Source organism: Sinocyclocheilus anshuiensis, unplaced genomic scaffold (genome assembly GCF_001515605.1).
Source record: "Sinocyclocheilus anshuiensis isolate Anshui unplaced genomic scaffold, SAMN03320099.WGS_v1.1 scaffold1170, whole genome shotgun sequence".
NCBI classification, from domain to species: domain Eukaryota; kingdom Metazoa; phylum Chordata; class Actinopteri; order Cypriniformes; family Cyprinidae; genus Sinocyclocheilus; species Sinocyclocheilus anshuiensis.
This window is the reverse complement of record NW_015538055.1, coordinates 1044802-1065374: the sequence shown is the minus strand read 5'-3', so window position 1 is coordinate 1065374 and position 20573 is coordinate 1044802. Positions and strand designations below refer to the sequence as shown.

General features: G+C 37.0%; 1 protein-coding gene across 1 annotated transcript in view; it reads left to right on the top strand.

Moving 5' to 3' along the window:
• Positions 1–20573, top strand: part of msi2b (musashi RNA-binding protein 2b) — a 290893-nt gene that overhangs the window by 638 nt on the left and 269682 nt on the right. The window contains exons 2-5 of the mRNA XM_016478837.1: positions 189–229; positions 454–535; positions 1893–1977; positions 6902–6943. Of these exons, the coding sequence (XP_016334323.1) occupies positions 189–229; positions 454–535; positions 1893–1977; positions 6902–6943 (250 nt within the window). The remainder of the gene's footprint in view (positions 1–188; positions 230–453; positions 536–1892; positions 1978–6901; positions 6944–20573) is intronic.

Below are 20573 nucleotides of genomic sequence, written 5' to 3'. Positions count from 1 at the left end.
CTCTTCCGGGTGCACGCAACTACTACACTTTTGTTTGATGTATATTAGTGAGCACAGCCCGCCGGGGCTCAGTAAACACACACCGCTCTGCTTTGCCTTCGTTTAGCGCTGCTTTTTTGTCGCTAGCTACACGTCAAAATGGCCGATCTGACATCTGGACTCACTTCTGCTGTGTTTTCCCCTTACAGTAAAATGTTTATCGGTGGCCTCAGCTGGCAAACTTCACCAGGTAAGAGACCGATGGTTCGCTGTCATTTGCACGCGTTTATCGGGCTGTGTTGTGTTTCTTTCATTGTATCCAGCCTGGCGCGCTGTGCGGGATATGTGCCGTCATTTGAAGTCCTCTATTCGACCCCTGTTAGACATCCTGGGGGGCGTTTAATTTACAAACTGGTGTGTAACGCACGAATGCTTTGCTCATGTGTGCTCTTTTCTTTCTGTTTTGTTTCACAGACAGCCTTAGAGACTATTTTAGTAAATTTGGAGAAATCCGAGAATGTATGGTGATGAGAGATCCCACGACAAAACGCTCCAGGTAAAAAAAAAAGACAATCTCTTGACACGTTGAGGTTTTTAATCTAAGTGATAAATGGTCGATTTTGCCCTTGCGCTGTTATTCGGATCCTATGCGCTGTTGAGGCGACTGGATCGGTGTGTTTGTGGACAGGATACAGTTTGAAACTGATTTTGGATTCCTCATGTTAAACCAAATGTCTTTAATAAACCGAACGCTTTAATGCGGTTGCATGTGTTTTGGCTTTGACATTGGCATGTTAGTGGGTTTTTCTCACTTGAAATTGTCGTTCTTAACCCTGGGTTATTTTCCGTGTTTTACACTGTTCATACTTTACCATGGGTTAGTAATTAATCCTGCGCTGTCAGATTTTATACTGTACGTTAGTAGCTTAATTTGCATATTCATGAGGATTAAAACGGTGATTGGACGCTTATAGCACGCGACCTGTTTTAATATCAGTAGAAATGTCGCTACGCAGATCCTCTCTAGTTGCCTTACATCCTCTGAAACGTACCGCAAAAATACATTGTTTCCCTCAATCATTTAAATTAAGCAGCGCGTGAAAGTTTCTGCGACTGTACAATGCGTATGAATATTTAATGAGCGAAGCGCCGAAGCCGTTTATGATTGGTTGTCTGTTGCGAAACGACTCAGGTATACGGTAGCAGATTTTCATAACGGACGGTTAAATGCGCTGCTGAAAACCTTTCAAATTACAAGTTTAAACGTTTCTTAACCTAAGGTTGTAACCGGCTTTTACCTAGGGTTTTAAAAGACATTTAACCCAGGATTAAGTGTGGCGTGAAAAGTCCTTATGTGTCCTTGACAAACTGTATTTCTAAGGTAACATGTTATGCAAATGTTTATCTGATATGTTTCCTCAACAAAGTTATTGCTAAATAATAATAGTGTGGATATATTAAAGGGATATTTCACAAGGAAATGGAAATTCTGTCATTGTTTATTCTGTGAAACACAAAAGGAGTTGTTAGGGACTGACAGTTTCAGTCACCATTCACTTTTATTTGCATCTTTTTTCCCATATTCAATGAAAGTGAATGGTGACTGAAGCTGTCATTCTACGCATTCTTTTATGTTCCTCAGACGAATGAAAGTCATACAGGTTTGGAACGACATGAGGGTGAATAAATGATGACAGAATTTTCATTTTTGTGCAACCTGCCGTACTCTTTTGTCCTTGACACACTGTATTTCTAAGATAACGTTATTGTAAGTGTTATAGATATTGAAGGTCATGTAGCGTTTAATAATAGAATAGAATGGATATGTTAACAAGCTTACCAGTCAAACACGTGTAACGCATCGCTGTCAGCTCCTAATGTATGTCTGTGTTTTTGTTTGTTTTGTTTTCCAGGGGATTTGGCTTCGTTACGTTTGCGGATGCGGCCAGTGTAGATAAGGTCCTAGCTCAACCTCACCACGAATTAGATTCAAAGACGGTACGTTCCCTTCTATTTGCGTTTATGTTTTGTGAAGTGCTGTTTAAACATGCTTGTATCTGTGACCATTCAGTGGTGAAAAGACACACAGTCTCGCTATCATATCCCTTCCTGGGTCGAGGCACTCCGCGGCATTCGTCATTGTACCACACACACAACAGCGGGGCACTTGACATAAATAAGTAGCCGGATAATTAGTCCTGTCTTCCTCACATGCCTCAACAGGATTAACCCCTTGCTCGCCGAACTGGGGAACAAAGGGTTAAATCTCATCCAGGTATGGGGCAAGAAGGGACTAATTACCTGCGGTGTTATTCGATCGTGACTCCAGCTGTGTTCAGCGCATCTGGTGACGTAAGTCTTGCAATGTATGACGTGGTGTTTTGCTCTCTTGTTCATGTCTGAATTTTCCAGACAGAACTCCGGATGTTGCTCAGGGCAAGGATGCATTTTGGATGCATGCACAAGTTCACTGTAAACCTTGATGACTAGAAATGTTTTACGTGCATGATTTACATGGTAAACTAATTTGATCACATTTGTTTCTTTTTGTATTTTCATAGTATATTTACACTTATGTTGATACTTTGTCATTTGTGGTGCAGGTTAGTGTGTGTACTGGTGTACACTTTTCCTAATGTGTCATTAATTATTTATTTTTATTTTTTCTTATTTATTTTTCAGTTGTTTTATTCATGCCTGGAGTTTGCCGTTGTTTCGACATTAAAAGGTGCTTGTAATATGAAAACTTGAAGTAAACTTAAAGTTAAGAGTATGTGATAAGATTTTTTAAAAATATTTTTAAATAAAGATTCTAATTTTTAAAAACATTTTGAAGTGTGTCTTTACCTGTAGAGGTTAGGATTATTTTATAGATATTTATATTACAGTACTTATATTATAACATTTTTATTTATATTACATTTTATTTGTATAACATTTTATTTATAGTATTTATATTATAACATTTTATATAGTATGGATTCTTCTAAAGCATTTCTATTTGGGAATAGGAGTAAAATCTGGAAAATATTGTGTATTTATATTGTTGTTTATATTACTGTTTATGTAACTATGCAAACTGAGTCATACATACATTTCTGTCAGCAAGAAATAGGTTTGCCTTTTTCAACCTAATCTAAATCCAAGCTGAAATACATTTATTTTTCCATGGGACAGTGAACCCCAGGATAAGCAGACGTTGTATCAGTAAAGTTAATATGGATTCTATTTTCTTTTTTTTTTTTTATGTATAAAGTCACCATCTTTCCTGTTTGTAGATGCAGCTGCTAGTTACCTGTAGGAGTCCAGAGTGAAAGAGCCTTTTATTTGGGACAGCTAGGGTGTGGACAAATACCGCGTTCACTGACTTATTTTAATGGATGCCATGTTGCTGCAAGTTCATATCAAGAGACGGACTGTATTTAAAGGCGTTCACAGAGGTTCATAGCTTCCCTCAGGAATTTTGTGGCTAATACTCTTCTCCCAGAACACTGTGTATTGGCATTCCCAGTGCTTTCCTTAAAAAAATGTGTAATGTGTAATTCTGTGATAAAATGGGATTAGAATTATTTTTCTGTTACTAGGTGAGTAGGCAGTTTGCTAGTAACACTGTTGTAAATATGTTTTGTTAAACATAGACCCTTTCTAATAAAAATTGAAATTTCAAGATAAATTGGAATAATTTCTAAAAATATATACAAATAAGGGAAGATGTATTTTAAAGGGGTCCTATTATGCTCTTTTACAAAGTCTTGATTTAGTTTTGGGGGTGTACTAGAACAGGCTCTCATACTAGGTTTTTCGAAAAACACATTTCTTTTCACATATTTTACATTATTACAACACCTCTCTCCCCAGTCTGGCATGAACGGCTCGAATAGTTCCTGTATCAAATGAAGACCCGCCTTCTGAAATACGAAATGTGCTGTGATTGGTCAGCTGGGCCAGTGTGTGTTGTGATTGGCAGCACTCGGCGCCTGGTCGGGAAATGCCATGCCCCTTACCATAGCCGCCTGCGAGCTTCAGTGTAAATATTGTCAATATCAAATAATTTTGAGCGCGATTTTAAACCCTGATGATTGTAACCACTCTAAGTTCGTCTGCCTTGGGAAAGCTAGCGTGTCTCTGACATAGTGATAACACTCGTTGCCTTCTCTAGTGCAGCTCAACCAGGTCTCGTCCCATTCGTTGGTATTTGTGATATCACAAATGCGTATGCGTTGTAGTCCAAACGAGTCGTTCGTTGTCGTTTTTGAAAAGTGATTTCTGTTAAATAAAATATCTCCTTTTGAATTGGACTTTGAGCTTTGTAACTTTGCAGATATTTTTTATGCTCAAACAGCAACATTACAGACTAACTAAAGTTGAAAAAGTGAAAAAGCATAATAAGACCCCTTTAATATTGAAAACTTATTTTATTTAACATTATTATCGTAGGTTTAAGAATAATTTGTGTGCGTAAAGATGTAAAACACCAAACTAAGGTTCACTGACAAGTTGCACTGATTAGATAAGACCAGGTGGCTAATTTGGTCAACAGCAGATTAACCTGTTAAATTGTTTATTACCCACCTAAAGCTGCAGGTAGATTACTGATGATTGTTTACTTAAATCCAGCAATTGGGCAAATATAAATTTTGAATCATAATTTAGCACAGCCGGTGAATATTCGCCACCTCTCTTGGTTCTGTGCCCTAAATCTTTTAGAAATACAGGTGTGCTATTCATTATGTCTCTCTGCCAGTTTGGCATTGACTGATGTAAGCCAAAATGCCTTTAGGAGGGAGAACATTTCTATCTGATTAATAAAATAATATTACATTGTATATGTCAGTGTTGCACTAGTGGAAAAACGTGTAATTTGGACATCAAAAGTAGGGTCGTTTAGATTAGACAATCATGGCACACGTGTAATTCTTAGTATACTTAGTTACAAGTGGGTCAAGGTTTGACGTTGAAATGCTCTTGAATGGCTGAGGGGGAAAAAAGAAAAGAAAGCTAGCGTTAGCAGTGATGTATCCAGGATTGAGTTCATGTGGACACTAGTCGCGGTTGGTGCTAAAGCAGGGATTACTGAGCTCTGGGTAGTGATGTCATCGACAGGGTTGGGGTGGCTGTGTCATGACTCTGGGGTTTCAGCTCCAACTGATTTAAGAACAAATTTAAATTGCACATGCAGTTGAAAGCTCTTGCTTAATAGAAGAACTATTATTAAAATTACTGTTTTAAAATGATCAAGGCTTGATCTTTACCTTGACACCACCTGTTTCCTCTGGCCTTTATTTCCTAGGCTTATTCCATATATATATATATATATATATATATATATATACAGTATATTATTAGCAATAATATTCATGTAATATCCCAAAAATGTAATAACCATATAGATGTTTGCATACTTATATATATATATATATATTGTGTGTGTGTGTGTGTATGTATATATATGTATAGTTGGCTAATTTAGAAATAAATGAAGTACCTGCTTCATTTAGAAGTTTAGAAGTACCTGCAGTGTTATGCTTCAATCCAGACACCTACGTTTTTATTGCATTTTCTATTTTCCACTTTTTTGCAATTTCCTGTCCAATTGTTTTGTCACTTTTGAAGAGTGCAAATGGACCAAAGAAAACTTGTACAGAGATATTCTTGACACACTTGTTTCACATTTGATTAAAAGCTGTGTAATCTGCAAATCTGAAAGCCTGGGGTGAGAATTGCATTGTGTATTGACAACTGAAAGACTGCTGCCGGTTTCTCTAAAAGCAATTTGTTTTAGATTAAACACTTTTCTGGATGAATTAAAATATAACACAACAGCACAATTTCCCATTAGAAAGGTTTTATTTATGTTATTTATTTATTTATTTATTTTTGCTGTACATATTGCAATTATGTTTAGGTCAAATTAATTTACCAGGAGACCCCCTCCTTCGTATTCCACCAAAACATGTTTATTAAATTTTTTTCCTTTTGCATGCTGCCACATCTCACAATTCTGCTTTTCTTTTTCTTACCATTTATAAGAAGTGACAAAGCATTCAGACATGTGGTATATTCAAGAGCAATATAACACTAATGGATCTTTTTCCCTTGAGTTATTTTTCCATTTAATGAGAGTGCAGAGGCAAGTCTTTGAACTGTTTTTGTTCTCACATGCATGATTATCTACCATCCTATCCTTCTAGTGCTCTGGCTGCCCAAGCTTTTGGCCTGTGTGCTAAAAAGCAGGACTGTTGTTTTAGTCTATGAATGTTTAAATGACCAAAGCAAACATCTTGCACAACAGCAGGTCCTCAAGGAACTCACTTATTTACTTATTCACTTATTTATAACATAGCTCATCTAACCAATAAACCTAATGATGCCCTATTGCATACCAAAATGCATTATAGGCAGAGCAGTAACCCTTCGTGCAGTGTGGTACAGCGGAGGAGAGAGTCACCCATAATAATGATAATCCCTCAGGGGGAAGGAGGTTGTATGTATTTATCTAATGCCCTGTCTTGATTCTCCGCAAATCTACAGCGCTCACTAGAACACCTCCTGCCATGTCGACCTGACCTCCCCGAGGCCGCAAGCACTTCTTCAGCGAGTCTTTGAATTATCTCCAGTGTGTTATATAATGCCACCTGTTTATTTATGTTGTAATCAAGTAATTATGCTCTAACCTGTGTACGGTTTTATTCGATTTTGTCATACACAGGCCTCATGCAACCAGCGTGTAATAACTAGGCAAGATTACACATGAGACATGGAGCATTGCATCATGATTAATGCTATAATTTCCATGAAGGTTATAGAGTAGTCGCAGCACATTGCCGGCTTTTTCTAATATTTTCAAATTTTCCTCTTCACATAACAGTATCACAAGCTCAGTTTTCTCATATTTCTTTCTCTCCTTCCTTGTCTCATTTAGATTGATCCTAAAGTTGCCTTTCCAAGACGCGCTCAACCCAAGGTAAGAGCTGTTTGCTTTTGCTCTCTCATGCCGAGCCACTTTACATTTGCAAGTCTGCTGCGTATTTGTTAATAGTGTGAGATGGTGAATGTTTTTAGCTGAATTTGTCCTTTGATAGAGCAAAGTTGAGTTGGAGTTGTAGCTGTGATGTTATGTTATGGTCTGTTGCAGTCTGGCTGGTGTTATTTTCCAGGCTAACTTATGACTTCTCTGTGCAATAGTACAAGGAGAGACTGTTTAATTGTTGTTTCAAATGTGAGGAATTCAGATTTTTTTTTAATTAGCATGGCTGGGTATGAACTCGAAGAACTATCATGGAGAAAATATTGAATTATCGCTGCCTTGTTGAGCGTGAAGGTTGAATTTTTTTCCTTTTTGGGGGCATGAGGTGGGGTGGTGATTAACTTACCTTTTTTAGCATCGCTGCTTGCATGTAAGATCATTAGAGAGGAATCTTTTTTCTAAAAGAAGAAAAAAAAACTAGAGGAGAATATTGCCCTCAGCTGTAGAATTCAGAGCATTAAATCCTTCGTTTTTGAATCTTGTCTCAACAAGAAAACTTTCTTTGTATAGCCGAGTGTGTGTGTGTTTATGGTATCTAATGTCCTGCTTCTGTGAGCCATGTTGGCAACAAACTTCCGACAGCCTCTTCACTTCAGACTGCACTGTCAGCCAGATGGTCTGTGCCCCAGATTTTGTGTCTGCCGTGCAGCCGTTGCTTGGCCTCTCAGGCAGAGCTTGGGCAGTCCCACTGGCTCAGCTACGGGCCACCAGTATTTTCACCCAAGAGGAAAGGTGTACCGATCTGAGATCAGCCTAGGTGTTTTTTTTAGAACGGATGTGTAACAGGATGGCAGACGGTCCTTGATCAGAGCAGGCCGGGGAGGAGGGCTCGTGGGGTGACGGGTGTCTATTGCACACTTGTCTGGCTAATTGATATAAAGAACTTTTTTGCTTCATCCAGAACTCATTGGAGGAGAAAAGGTGCACTATTTTTCTCTCTCTCACACACATACACATGCCAGCGAGGCCAGTCCAAATGCAGGCCGCAGGGCCCCGGGCCTAATGCTGTTTCTTGGCTCGAGTTAGAGACGGGATGAATAGTAGTATTAATATGGCCAGTAGCAGTTAGACTGCAGCCCTGTGGATGTTTGCTCAGAGCTAGGCACAACGACAAATAATACCTTTAATGCAAATACGTTATTATTCCCATGTCCTGTCAATAGGCTATGCATTACTGCACCTTTGGAAGCTGCCAATAGTTATCACCATTCAGATTCATTACAATATCTTACCCTACACTTGGATTTAAGAACAAACCAGCAGTGGATAACACGAAGATCCAAATAGAAAACTATGGAAACAAAAGCTCAGACCTCTGAATAGCCAGTCTGTCCTTGCCATGCAACGATAGAGCAGTTTTTTTTAATCTCCCAACAAAAACACTTAAAAGGGAGTGGGGATTTGTTTTTGCAATGATTGTGTTAAACAGCGCAGAAGTTTACCACAGGCGGAGGGTGAGATTGCTTTTTCGCCATATTTGTGATTGGGCTTGTTGTTTCACACTACTTTTCCCAAACACGGCTCTGCATGTCCCGACAAGATTTTAATTGATATTGGGATTGAGGCCACTTTTGGAAGCGAATGGATTTTCGCCGGTCTGATATCGCCCTCTGAGAAAACTGTTATTTTCATCAACCCTAAGGCTGCATAATCCTTCCAATCAAGTTACTGATGCTTCAACAGCTGCTGTAGTGCGGTTTTAACAAGCCTCTAGGTGCAGTAAGGCGATGGACGATCATCTGTATGTGATGGGCCATTTGTTTGCTGCTCATTCTTGTCCTTTTTCATTGATCATGTTTGGAGGCCGCTCCATCACCAGTTGCTAATTTAGTGAGCTTGTATTGATTTTCAAGACATTTGTGTATGAAGCATTACGTTACCAAATAATTAATTTAAAAGCTGTTTATGTCCTTCAATAGGTTCACTGATTAGAGGAAAAATAAAAAAAATTCAGTGTCACATTGTTGCATGTAACATGTAGCATGGGACACATAGCTTGTCTCCTTTATTTAAAGTACTTCAATTACAGTCAAGTTACTATTTTGAAACATATTTAAGGCAGTGTAAAAATGTAATATATGTAAAATTATTGTAATAAATATTATAATGGCATTTTGTATTCTGCTAGAAAAAAATATGGAACATTTTTGCACAGGGATTCTAATGAACTTTGAATTGTGTTTTGAATCTGGTGATGCTTCATATGAGCGATAAGCAGGGCTCCAGACAAAAAAATTAAATAAAAAAAATAAACTAAGGAGCCATTGGCTCCTATAAGAAACAAATATAGGCACTAAATTATTTTTTTAAGTGCCACAAAATAAATGTGTATTATTATTATTTTTTTTTAACATTTCAGTCATACTGTCATGTATTTATGTCTCCGATCCTTTGACTGCTTCAGCATTTTGATTCATTCATGCCCGTGCGCGCACACATACAATTTTTAAAAATATATTTAAAATTTTTGCTGCATGGTTTAAAAATACCTTTATATAAAATTGCATTTTTGAGAGACAAAAATAAATAAATAAATATTACGCAATAGATTGTTCTTCGGACTATTCAAATTGAGCAGTGTAACTGTATATATGTATGGTTGGCTTATTTTATTTGATAATGAACAGGCTGCGATGTCAAGTTTGCTATAACTGATATGTTGTGTGTGTGTGCGAGAGGCCCCTGCGCGATCACTAGGGATGGGTACCGAGAACCGGTATTTTTTTGGACCGGTATGTAATTGGGTCAATACCGGAATACCGATAAGCTTCAGAACAAACGATACTGTTATCGATACTTGTGTTGTTTTATCTCCGTATACTTCAATGTTAACGACGAATTAGAAGCTGTTGCTTGTCATTTTCCTTCACTGAATGATGTGTCCGACATTTGCTCGACGTACGTGTGATATCCATGAGCATGTGCGGTGTGTGTTTGCGTGCAATCGGTCATCGCGGCAAGAGTGAAACATCTGAAAGTGTGGGCTCACGTTACAAAACTAGGCGACACCAGTGTCAGATGCAATATATGCAGTAATGTAATAGTGAAGAAAGGAGGCAACACTAGTAATATAATGAAACATTTACTAACAAAATACAACATCTACCTCAAGCAATGTGCTGTATTATGACTCGCGGCTGCAGCTCCAACTGAAACTCGTGAGACACATTCACATCAAATGTTGATTCGGTAGAGTTACACTCACAAGACTTATTTGCAATCACAAAACTACATTATTTCTGTGTGCTTTAAAGCCTTGCCAGTTAAACGTTTCATTTGCGTGCTGTTCTAACATGTGCTTATTAAGAGCCCGTACACCCGAAGCGTGCGTACACTAAAAGGCCGGTCAAACAGCACCTTTTTACTTAGTTATCATCTGATTTCGCTAATACTGTCAAAAACACACAAGATTTACATATAAACATAGTTAATTATGTCTAAAGTGAAAGTAAACGGATGAGAAAAAAACAGATGTATGCTGCTCTTAAAGCGGCAGTACTAAACATGCTGCCGCTTGTCATTAAAGGGATAGTTCACCCAAAAATTAAAATTCTGTCATTATTTACTCAGCCATGTTGTACCAAATATGTATTAATTTTGATGTATTCTTGTGCTGAACACAAAAGAAGATATTTTGAAGAATGTGGGCAACCAAACAGTAGTTGGTCCCCACTGACTTTAATAGTAGAAAAAAAAAAAATGAAAGTCACTGGGGACCAGCAACTGTTTAGTTTCCCGCATTCTTCAAAATAACTCTTTATGTTCAACAAAGAAACTCATTCAGGTTTAAAACAACTTGAGAGTGAGTCAATGATGACACAGTTTTCATTTTTGGGTGAACTATTCTTTAATGTTAATAAAATAAAACACAAAGAGAAAAATAACTCACTGCTCTGGACTGAAGAACTTTAATACAGTTGCAGTTCAGCAGTAATAAAATAACTTTTTCAAATTATCAACAACTTTTCACTTCATATCTTTTTGCACCAAATAAATTTGATAACAGTATCAATAAGTACTGGTATCGATAAGCAGTATCAGTATCTATAAAATGTAAACGATACCCATCCCTAGCGATCACTCGAATTTGTTCCTTATGACAGCGGAAACAAAGATAAGAGTGAGACATCACAATAACAACGAAACGGTGCTTTTCAAAATACTGTTTTGATTTCCTTTCCGTGAACTTGTTGCGCATTAGAAAAAAGGAGAAACTCCGCATATAGAACTTGTCACAGTTTTTTTTTTTTTGTTAATCTGTGAATTATTTAAGTCAAATGTATTTCTCAAATAGGGCTATTTATTCATTTTATATATGTGTTTTTATTCAGTTTTTCTCCGTTCAAAGTGATTCTCTATCAAAGAATAGTGCACATTTATGGCAAGCGATTTCTTATGAACTCGAGTTGATGAATTATGACCGTTTACTTTATGACCTTTGTATAATATGTTTTAGACGGTTGTAAGAATGCATATTTTATCTTCGAGTCAGATGCTGATCGATCTGGGCAAATCTTTATGCACTCAGACGGTGCACCCATGCTCCCTCGTAGCGCTGGGCCTGAATATAGCACATATATTTAGCAAAAAGCTCCTCTTTGTAGTTCTTTTTTCTAGCTGAATTTTCCGCAGTTTGAAACACTCAATGAGCGATTACTTGAGACATTTCAGTAACTTGTATTGTAGGTTATCTTGTGTCGATTCATGTTTATTTTAGGACTGGCTCGATACCACTTTTTCAGAACCAATCCCGATCCGATATCAGAAATTCTGAGTATCGGCTGATACCAATCTGATCACAGCACAGTTTTTTTTTTTTTTTTTTTATCAGTGTAGAATTTCTATACCTCAATGTGTTGACCTAATCATCACTCTTTTGTGTGTTAAACACAATCTACCATTTATAGACAACTTTATTGTAAAGAAAAACAACAAATTAATAAATATATAATCATAATCTATGACAAAAATACTACTATAAACTAGGTTAGTGGATAATTCAGTAGCAAAAGTTACTCTAGAAGATCCCAGCACAGTTTTTTTTTTTTTTTTTTTATCAGTGTAGAATTTCTATACCTCAATGTGTTGACCTAATCATCACTCTTTTGTGTGTTAAACACAATCTACCATTTATAGACAACTTTATTGTAAAGAAAAACAACAAATTAATAAATATATAATCATAATCTATGACAAATGAAAAAATATATAATAATCTATGACAAAAATACTATTATAAACTAGGTTAGTGGATAATTTAGCAGCAAATTTATTCTAGAAAAATCATGAGTGCACAATTTAATAAAATCTAAATATTTAGTGAAAAAACATTATTTAGTGGGGAACAAATAAAAGTGAATAAGTGTAGGACTAAATCTGGTAAAATGTTAAACATTGCTCTTTGTATTGCAGTAAAATACATTCATGAAAAACAAGTAATATATTTATATATTAATTAATATACTATAAAATTATAAGACATTTCATTTAAATGTATAGCACAGTAATGAGGCAGCAACATATGATAGATAAGACAACAAGAAAGGCTATTAATAATCTTTCATTGCACAAAAGTATTATAACATGAAAGACTCCTATACGGAGCGGCACAAAGCGCTTATGCGCATCCCATGTGCAGAATGATGCACTTGAAGCAACACGGAGTCCCAGCGCACAGCGCTGCACATAGAAAAGTTCAAAGCACAAAGGGAAGAGGATTTTGATGCGTAGTGTATTATATCTGTACAATAGTTTATTGAGCCTTTTCTTTGAACAGTTTTAAATTTCAGTAAGTCTGCACATGAAGAACAATTCATAGTGCTCTCTACTCCAGTGTAGTGATCTTACAGACTCCCGGTAGAAAGTAACATGCTTTAGAAACAGCACTAAACTCCAGCAATATAAAGTAATTTTATGTAAAATCATTCTTTATTTACAGATCAAGTATAATAATAGGAACATTGAACCATCTTGGGGAGGTTTTTATTGTCTGGACTGTCGTAACCGAACGCGACGCACAGTTTGAATGCTGAATGGAGGATGACAGACAGCCGCAGCGGAGAGAAGAGTTTACGTCAACTTGAATTTAACGACTTAAATATTCATCTGAACCTCACATTAATCTATGGAATGGTCTCAGAACACTTGAAATATAGTTCACGAAAACTTTATGGTCCATGCTTTATAATGTTTTTGTGTCTTTCGTGGGGCTTAACAATAACACAGAATAGTATACGCACAGTATCGGATTTGGATTGGTCTCGTCTGACCGATACCCGATCCTGCAGAAAATGGCAGTATCGGAGTGATACCGATACTGAGTATCGGATCGGCGCACCCCTAGTTTATTTCATACTAAATAGAAAGATATGATGGATTCTCGTGCCGCTTGAACTGAGGCACTAAAGCGATCGCTCATGCCACATTAAGGAGCGCCGAAACGGTATTTATTGTTTGAATTTCGTTATGGATTTGGCAGAATTTTAAAGCTGAAAGGCTACTTTTTTAATTAAAAGGTAATAGAGCACAAAGCTTACTGCGATTATTGGACCGCAAGTGCGCTACAAATTTTATGAAGTTCACGCATTAACAGAACACAGCATATAGACTAAAGATCTTGATAAGAAGAAGCCATATTATTATCGATTATAAACAAGAATTATTAACGATATTGCTAATGTCCACAAAGCTGACAGCTTTACCTGTTGTAGTTTGTTCGAGTTGTGCATGAAATAGACACTTCTTTTCACTTTTACTTGGCACGTCTTCATCATTTTCGATCTCTCTCATGCTGCCACAACTGAAGCCTGATTTTAGCAGGTCAACGCTGGTGTTGGGCAGAGATGAGGGCTGTTTTTCCACTAAAACTTTGATGCGCATCGTCTTAGTGTATTACTTCAACATAACAAAATATGTGATCGCAAAAACAATCGGGAAAAAAATCATTACATGCAAATTTTTAAATCATAACATGTAAATTTATATAGTCGCCACTGGCGATCTCAACAAAAATATCACTCGCAAATTAATATTTTTGGTTGCAAATGCGACTGTTTTAGGCACTCTGGAGCCCTGGAATAAGGCAAGTGCGATTGCGGTTTACTTAAAGGGGTCATATGATGCGATTTCAATTTTTCCTTTCTCTTTGGAGTGTTACAAGCTCTTGGTGCAAGCTTGCAACACTCCAAAGAGAAAGGAAAACTTGAAATCGCATCATATGACCCCTTTAAGTGATTTGAGTTACCGGCAAGTATTTTATATACTGGTATTTTAGTAGGTCTGCTTGTTCCTCAGCACTGGTAACACTTCTTTATATCATTAATAACAATGGCATACATTGATGTATAGCGCTTTATTTTATAATGTTCATGTTAATTGTATTAAATGTTACTACTTTTAATAATAATACTATCAATAATGGGTAATTGTGTGACGCTACAAAAATTTATTGTAAGTTTATTTAGTTCAGTATTATAAATAATTATGTAATTAATACAGATTTCATAATTTCATAAATTCATACAGATTTTTTTATAGGATATTTATATTTTATCATACATGCACTATTTATCTTTAAAGCTATAATGATTTATTTTGGTTTGTGAATGTTATAAGCCATAACATTGGCTGTCTGGATAAAGAGGTGCTATATACTATTCATTTAGATTTTGTCAAAACTTTTGCCTGACTTAAGTGTTTTGGGACACGTAGTAGGTTAGCAGAAGTAGTTTGAACTGCTGTGAATATGCAGGTCCAAATGTTGAGTGTGGACTTTACCACTGACCTGAATCTGCCCCCTGGGCTTGCTCTCCATGCCTCTGGCTGCAAGCCTCTGGTTTTTCTGCCATTAAAAGATTATTGTGTCATTTTTGCTGACACTAGTTCAAAACAATGCTAGACCCTGCATAATGAGTTTGCATTGAAAGCTCAGAGCAACCACCTTCGAGTCCTTAAACTTGATTTCACAGGGGTCTCAATCTTTGCCAAGCCAGTGGCTATAATCAGTCTAATGAGTGACATTATCCACAAAAATGGGAGCTATGCTTGAAGTACAAGCCATGTTAAAAGGCCCAGCACACAACATAATGCGAACCTTCAGCACTAGCAACGCAACACACAGCCAGCCTGAGTGGAGATGTCCTGGCATTTACTGCCCATAAGTGCTGTCAAAACAATGCCTGAGCAAAAGCTACATTCCCAGTTGTCTCGTTTCCTGCAAACCGCCTAGAATGGGACTTGCAGAAGAGTGAGAGAGCGCTTGTTGGAGCTGAAAATGAGTTTACCTTTGTATTTTTTTATTTCCTTTCCATCCTGCATTGTATGGTGCTGTTTTTCCTCTCACTCTCCTTCCCTCCCTCTCGCTCTCTTTGTCAGTTTTCGAGTGTGTAAAAATATTTGCACCTAGTGTACTGCGAAACAGCGAAGCTGTTGGGTCCTGTGGTGCGGGCTCTCGGGGAGAGGAACACGACTAAGTGTGAAAACTCAAGGCCAAGTTTTTAAGTCCAAAAGGTGGTGTCGTGTGAAGTGCTGAAACCACCTCTCAGCTAACGTTTTCTCGCTCTCTGGGAGAAAAGAGTGGCACTGAGAGCCCAATGACTTTAAACAACCCCAGCGCCAATTAAAAAGCCTGGCTAACGCACGGCTCAATCCGGCTTCACGAGCTCCATCGATCGCCTCTTTCATTTCCGCCGGCATAGTTCTTTGCTGACAGCTTGGCAAAGCAGCCCCTTCTCTCTTTTGAATTTTCCGCAGGTGCTTTTTTTTCCCTTGTGGGCTGAGAAAACAGATTTGATAAAAGGGCCTTGTTTAAATCTGTTGTAGGTAGATTTCAGTATGGCTTGATGTAAACATTGCATAGAAGTTCCGTGATGAAACGTTTTGATGCAAGGAACAACAAAAGAAAAAAGAAAGGTTGGGGATTGAGAGTAAGAAAGAAAGAAAGAATGAAAGAAGGAATATCCACTACCTCATAGTTCACCATGCACTAGGGCTATGGATTTTGACCAGAATTGTAACTGTCATTGATTTCTTGAAGTTTCAATGGTGTTATTAATTAGCAAATTTGCATTTGCATAGTTCCTTTTGTGAACACTCTGTTATATAAAGTTGTTCATTCTGCAGAATAAATCTTTTTTTACCCAGTGTTTACATTGTCAATTGCACTGAGAGGGTTTTAGTGTTGTAGCACACTTGGCTAGTGGTCGATATTTGACATTTTTTAAATATCGGCATTAGCCGATAAGTTTTTCTGTTTGGCCGATGCGTTTGAGGCAGGACTTTTATTTTGACGGCGCTGAGAACGGCTCACATTCTCCCTCTTGTTTGCTGTTGTCGTTAACAGTTCTGTCTAAATACGGATAGAAGTCTGTCTAATAATCAGTTAGAACGGGGCACCCCAGGGTGCCGCGGCACCCCGGTTGGGGAACACTGATCTAAAGTATAAGTATGTTTATTTAACACATTTATTTTTAATCAATTTTCAAATGATTTCAAATTTCTTAAATATTAATTAAAATAAATAAAATTATATCGGCTTTATATCGGTCATCGGCCACCCTGCTTTCCAAGATATCGGCATCGGCTGTCAAAAAACCAATATCGGTTGACCACTACACTTGGCTGCGTGTAGATGAGTATTGTAGGTGATATTGTACTGAATCCCATTTTTTTCCCAATGTTTTTTTTAACATTTATAAACACATGCCAGACATTCTTATGTTATACTGATAATTAAACAACTTGAGCAAGCAATTATGAATAATTCAATTTCTAATTGGTATGAGAAGCTATTTGTATGCAGAGTTTTTTTTAAAAAAAGGTAAAGACCTTTACATTTCAAGGGTTGTCTGGTGAATTTATTGTTGCTGAAGTAGATTTCTTTTTCAGTGTGGATAGGAATGTAAAAATAAGCATTTTCTTATATACACTACTGTTCAAACATTTAGGGTCAGTAAGAACTTTTAATATTTCAACAAGGGTGCATTTATTTGATTAAAAATATAGTAAAAACAGTAATATTGTAAAATTTAAAATAACTGCTTTATATTTTAATATATTTTAAAATGTACTTTATTTCTGCGATGGCAAAGCTGAATTTTCAGCAGCCATTTATCTGGTCTTCAGTGTCACATGATTCAGAAATAACTCAAAAATAATTCTAATATACTGATTTCGTGCTCAATAAATATTTTGTAATATTATCAATGTTGAAAACAGTTTTTCTGCTTAATATTTTTGTGGATATCATGATACTTTTTTAGGATTTAGGATGAATAGAAAGTTTAAAAGCATTTATTTGAAATATAAATCTTTTGTAACATTATAAATGTCTTCAGTGTCACTTTTGATGAATCCTCGCTGAATATAAGTATTAATTTCTTTAAAAAATTTAATAAAAATAAATAAATAAATAAAAATATTTATTTAAAAAAATTGCTGTACCCAAGATCACTGATCAACTTTTCCCTTGTCACTGATAAGGTTGTATTTGAGGAGTGGAAACTGACTCTAGACCAGCCTTACATACACTCTGCTTTGGTCACATGATAATGTCGAATATGCCAATTTTGCCTGTTCTTTTTCTCTGATGAATCTTTGAGAGCCCCGTCTTCCCCTCTTGTAAAGCCTGGGGACTGAAAGCATGGCTGGTGTGTTCACATGCTTGAGAACTATAGAGGAGAGCTCAGTACCGCTGTGGCAGGCCCAGAACTAACTGCTGTTGAGTGACACTAATGAGGAGAACAGGCATGCTGGAAAGGGACGGAAACAAGCTCTTCTGGACATGGCCATTGACAAAACCCCTTTAAGATCTCACCACTCACTGCAATCTTTCCCAAGACCCCCCACCCCCCCAGACTTCCCTTCTCAAAAAGACACATCTCTCTATTAGCATGGCTCGGAGAACATGGCGCTTTTCCTTTGATTTGTTTTGATTAGCAGGATGTGAGGGATCTAATTGAATCCTGTTCTAGTATGGCAACAGGCCTCACATCGAGCCAAAAGAACAGAGAATAGACTGAGACAGGGGTCAGAATGTATTCTGCAGTTGGAAATTTGAATCTAAAGGTGTCTGTGGTTGAACTTGTTTTTACGTTAGATGTGCAGGCATGATGAGGGTGAATTTCCGTGCCAAGTTCTAAAGCAACATTCCATGAATAGAGAACATTTTGGTGTTCCAGTGTCTTTTAGAGGCATTAACTAACATGTTTTTTATTGGATGTGTTTGAACGTATTTTATTTTAATTACCTAAAATGTTAATGCATTTTTTTCCCCATTTTTTTACGATTAGCATTTTCTGAAGTGCACCTTTTACTGGCCATTTATTGACAAGAAGAATCATTCATTTGATACTTCAGTTCACATCATTTTCACGCATACTTTTATTTATTTTTTAAGAGTTTCAAGCCCTATTTTGTATTCTATTCGTGGAAAGGGGCAGCAAATATTTATGTTGGCTGTTATGGTGTTCTTCCTTCCTCATTTGTTCAGGCTCACTGCCTATTCAGAAGTAAACTGATACACACAGGCCTTTCACAAATGGCCTAATCAATAGCAAATCGCTTTGTCTTTCTTTTGTAACTGCATGAAAGTTAAGTAAAATGTGTAGCTGCTGTTGTAGACAGTGGCTTGATGCCAGTTCTAAAAACACATGATTTTTCTTAGGTGACATTTCTCTCCCGGTCGCACGGTGACATTAACTCAGTAGAAAGAGTAGCAATAACACAAAGGGTGTTGTGTTCTTCCTTCCAGCTAAAGACACTGTGTGAGCTGAACCAAATGTATTTTTTGACCCTTTCTAACACCAGTGCTAAGCTTGCACTTGTATATATTTTAAAATGTTTACAGTGACCACCAGGGTGTCTGTCCCATTTGATTTCTGATTGGTTGTTCATGTCTTAGGCCCTTTTTATACCTGGTATTAACAAGAGTCATCAGTGATCAGTTGTGTTTTGATTTTGTATAGATTTCAATGTATGTTGATGTCAAAAATACAGAAAATGTTCCATCCGTGTGACTGGTTGACCCATGATTCTGCTAATATTTGGCATTTTTGTTATAATTAGTATTGGGCAATACGTTTTTCTGTTGGGCCCGTTAGTGTTTATTTTGTTGGAGCTGAGGAGCCCTGCAGAGTTGTTTTAAATACTATAGTGGTATCAAAGAACAGAATGAAAAAGTAATTGGTATCTAAATTAGAATTTTTTAAAGGGGTCCTATTATGCTTTTTCACTTTTTCAACTTTAGTTAGTCTGTAATGTTGCTGTTTGAGCATAAAAAAGGTCTGCAAAGTTACAACGCTCAAAGTCCACTTCAAAGGGAGATATTTTATTTAACAGAAATCACTTTTCAAAAACTACAACGAACGACTCTTTTGGACTACAACGCATATTTTCCGGGATTTGTGATATCACAAATATCGACGAATGGGACGAGACCTGGTTGAGCTGCCCTAGAGAAGGCAACGAGTGTTATCACTATGTCGGAGACACACTAGCTTTCCCAAGGCAGACGAACTTAGAGTGGTTATAATCATCCGGGTTTAAATCGCGCTAAAAATTATTTGATATTGACACAATATTTACACTGAAGCTCGCAGGCGGCTATGGTAAGGGGCATGACATTTCAGAAGGCGGGCCTTCATTTGATACAGGAACTATTCGTGCCGTTCATGCCAGACTGGGGAGAGAGGTGTTGTAATAATGTAAAATATGTGAAAAATAATGTGTTTTTCAAACAACCTACTATGAGAGCCTGTTCTAGTACACCCCCAAAACAAAATCAAGACTTTGTAAAAGAGTATAATAGCATCCCTTTAAAATAATTTACATAATTAAATTATTTTTTAAATTATTTTAAAAAATATGATTTTTTTATAAAGTTTGATTAAAGTTTTTTTTTAATTTAAACTATTCTGTTAATAAATAGGATAAAGTTTTCCATGTTCCATATTTGTCCTCTTTTAAAGCTGTATTTGGGTAGTGTTAGAGTTGGGTAAAACTGTTGTTTTACATATTTGCAAATGTATGATCACTAGGGGTGTAACGATTCACTCGTTTTATCGATGCATCGATTACAAACCCTGACGATGCAATGCATTGATCTTGAAACATGGATTTTTAATCGTTGATTTCGGACAGTAATTGATTTAAAACGCTAAGAATCGAATGAATCGCGATTTCTATAGCGATTCAATGCTTTCAAAATATATACGCATTAAATTACTTCAAGCACGAATTAATGGGGACCTTGAACAGTGTTCGTGCCTCGCATCTCTCCTTCACGAGCTCCACTATTTACCGCCTGTGACTGTCACAGGATTGCGCTCACGCTCCGTTCGTCTCACGGACACATTTTTTGAGCAGCCGATGTGTGATCTCTCCTTAGTAGGCTACTCGTGGCCAGTAATGCTAAAGTGAAGTAGTTTTACTTTTCTGTAGTTTTTCAATGGCTCTCGGTCATACTGAGCAGATCCCTGAGCAGTCGAAGGCTGCGTATTTATTGCATGGACAGAGCAAAAATTTAAGTGTCTAAAGCATACGCACAGTTCCACTGAATGATAAATGTGTT